Below are 2,619 nucleotides of genomic sequence, written 5' to 3'. Positions count from 1 at the left end.
CATTAATACAAATTTTTACCTGGGGTGCCCAAACTTTTGAGCTAGTAGGACCAGTATTACCTGTGCACCTCTAGTACTTAGTAATAGTTACAGAAGTTGTCTGTGTCCCATGCCAATCTGCCATTTGTCAAGTCAAAATTCCACTGTAAATTACCTACCATATTTCACGAAACACAGAGGTCATGTAACATTATTAGTTCAGTGCAAATCTGGCATCTCAATGATTTGGGGTTCACAGCTTTTCTGCCTCTTACCCCGTCAGAAATTATGTGGGCTGCATTGGAAACATAGACCGTTAGTATATACAGTCTAGGGTTGGAAATTACAAAGGAACGTTTTGACGTTTTCATTTTGGCTGCGAATTCAGGAGGCTCATCTTGCTACACGGCATTGAGACCTATTTTGCATGAGCATAAAGGAGAGGGTCTTTGTGAATATTTTCCCAAACCATTTGAACAAATTGCTTTTGGTAACGCAGTTCACCCCACACCTACAATAAAACTCATTGTCTCTTCAAGTGTCCAATACCATTGTTGTCTTCTGAGCAGCCGTTGCTCTTGTCATTCAGGAAGGGGATATTACGCAAAGCCTTGACGTCATATCCAGGGATAATGTTGGTATATTCTAGAAAAATACAGTACCAGTCAATAATATGGACACGCTTTCCTATTCAGCTGAATGAGAAAAAATGTACAAGCTTTTGACTGCTACTGTACATACTTTGCTTATCCCCTGGATATGGGCCGCATGGAACTCAGACTCATTTCTAAATCACATGAGGTCCCCTGGTAATACTAGTCTTGTGCAAATAGGGCTTTGGAAAGAATGTTCTCTTGTGTTTCCAATCCTATCGCATTACCGTTTTGTGGTGTCTTCAGCCCACTCCTTTTTAAAATTGCAATTGGAAAAAAATACCTTATGTAAACGGATTTGTGATATATTCATTCCTGTCACCAAATTTGTTTTAGGTGAGGTGCATGCCACAGACTACTCTAATGCCAGTTCAACAGGAATTTTTGACTCCTATCAGGTCTGTTGTGAGTTTATTGACATTTTTTTCTTTATTTTGGTGTGAGTTTTTTGCCTTGTCAGTGTTATGTGACTTTTTCACAGATGTGCTGGAGTGAGCTTCTCTGCTCTCTTGTTTCTCTGCCTCTCTCTATTTTCCCCAAAGTAGAAAACACAGGGTGAGTCAACCATTTTCTTCAAAATTCCATCTGAGACATGAGTCATGTCTTAGCCAGTAAACGTATTTTATTATGAAAGCATACCATCACATTCACCACAAAGTGTACTTTCTCAGCATTTCACTGTTTTTGACCTGTAACCCAGATGTCAGAAGCACTGTCATTCCCCCTTCATTTCTTCAGCTGTCATGTCAATAAAGGCCTGAATATGCCCCCCAAAAAGAATAAAACTAAATTTAAACAACTGACTTAACACTGCACTTGACGACTGACTGCCGTGACAATGCTAGAGTACACACATCATTTGATAAGAGCTAGCTATTTTAGACCAGGCTGTTTCTGGGAACAAAAGCATTTATTCAGAAAGTTACATCACTGGTTCTTGAAATGTTTGCTTATGCTACAATGTCACATCTCCGGTCTCTTTCTTCATCTGTTCTTCTACAGTTAGTAGAGGTCCCCACTCAATAAACTACAGTGTTTATTTAAAGCACAACTAATAAATATGTCCCGTAGATCTCAAGAGCTCGCACTCGACACTGCACTTCCTCTGGTCCTCAGTAAAACACCAAGTGTGAAGCTGAACAGATGAACAGTTGTTGGAAAAAATCCAAAGACAGACAGAGACTCTGCTCACAACTCTACATGTACCCGGGTTCCAAATGCATATTGCTTTGTATTAAGCGGTTAAAAGCACACAGAATATAGAATCTACTGTATAAGTCAATATAAAACTCATGTTTCAGTCACATAATATGATACACCAGTTCTTAGGGCTGGGCGCTGAATTCGCACCACCCAAATTGCCTCCGTAGTATAGTATAGTATAAATGCCTCTTCATTTAATACTTAAAGAGTAAATCTCATCCCCGTCAATGAGACAATAAGCATGCAGCATGCTTCTACCGAGATCTAATAATGCTGCTGATTGGCTGTCTAATGTTACACGGCATAGAGACATGCAGGAAAAACTCTAAGTTACACAGAGTGACGGAGCTCACGTAGTAGGAGTAATGAAATATTTGTACCGCAGTGTTATTAAAATGGATTTTTTTTAAATTGATGTCGAAAAAAAGTATTGCTCAGAAACCGGTATCAAACAGTTACAGTGTTGGTATCACTACCTGTATTGCAAAATTGTGACTGATAGCCAGCCTACCAGTGTTAAGAGTAGCATTGTCTAATTAGACGTGTCAGATTGCTTTATGTCATTTGAAAGAAAAACAATAAAAGCACATTTCTGTGGGCACAAGAGTTAAAGTGCTTTCTTTTATATTATTATTTTATGTATTATAGGTTCACAAAGTACCCCCCAAAGGGACTTACCATTTCCAACAGAAAACATTGTTCACAAACTGCTCCAAACACCTCTATTGTAGTCCAGCCTTCACTTCAGAGACAAACGTGCATAACTTTGTAACTCACGTTATAA

General features: G+C 38.9%; 1 protein-coding gene across 3 annotated transcripts in view; it reads left to right on the top strand.

Annotated features, from left to right (window-relative positions):
- The window catches only part of gk5 (glycerol kinase 5), a 16,650-nt gene that overhangs the window by 5,929 nt on the left and 8,102 nt on the right, over positions 1-2,619 (top strand). For all 3 annotated transcript variants that reach the window (XR_004334500.1, XM_032532531.1, XM_032532530.1), the window contains exons 7-8: positions 969-1,030; positions 1,114-1,187. Coding sequence is in view for 2 of the 3 variants with exons in the window: in XM_032532531.1 (XP_032388422.1) it covers positions 969-1,030; positions 1,114-1,187 (136 nt within the window). In the remaining variant the exon portion in view is untranslated. The remainder of the gene's footprint in view (positions 1-968; positions 1,031-1,113; positions 1,188-2,619) is intronic.

Source organism: Etheostoma spectabile, chromosome 12 (genome assembly GCF_008692095.1).
Source record: "Etheostoma spectabile isolate EspeVRDwgs_2016 chromosome 12, UIUC_Espe_1.0, whole genome shotgun sequence".
Lineage (NCBI taxonomy): Eukaryota > Metazoa > Chordata > Actinopteri > Perciformes > Percidae > Etheostoma > Etheostoma spectabile.
The sequence above is the reverse complement of the archived record's forward strand: the minus strand, read 5'-3'. Positions and strand labels throughout refer to the sequence as shown.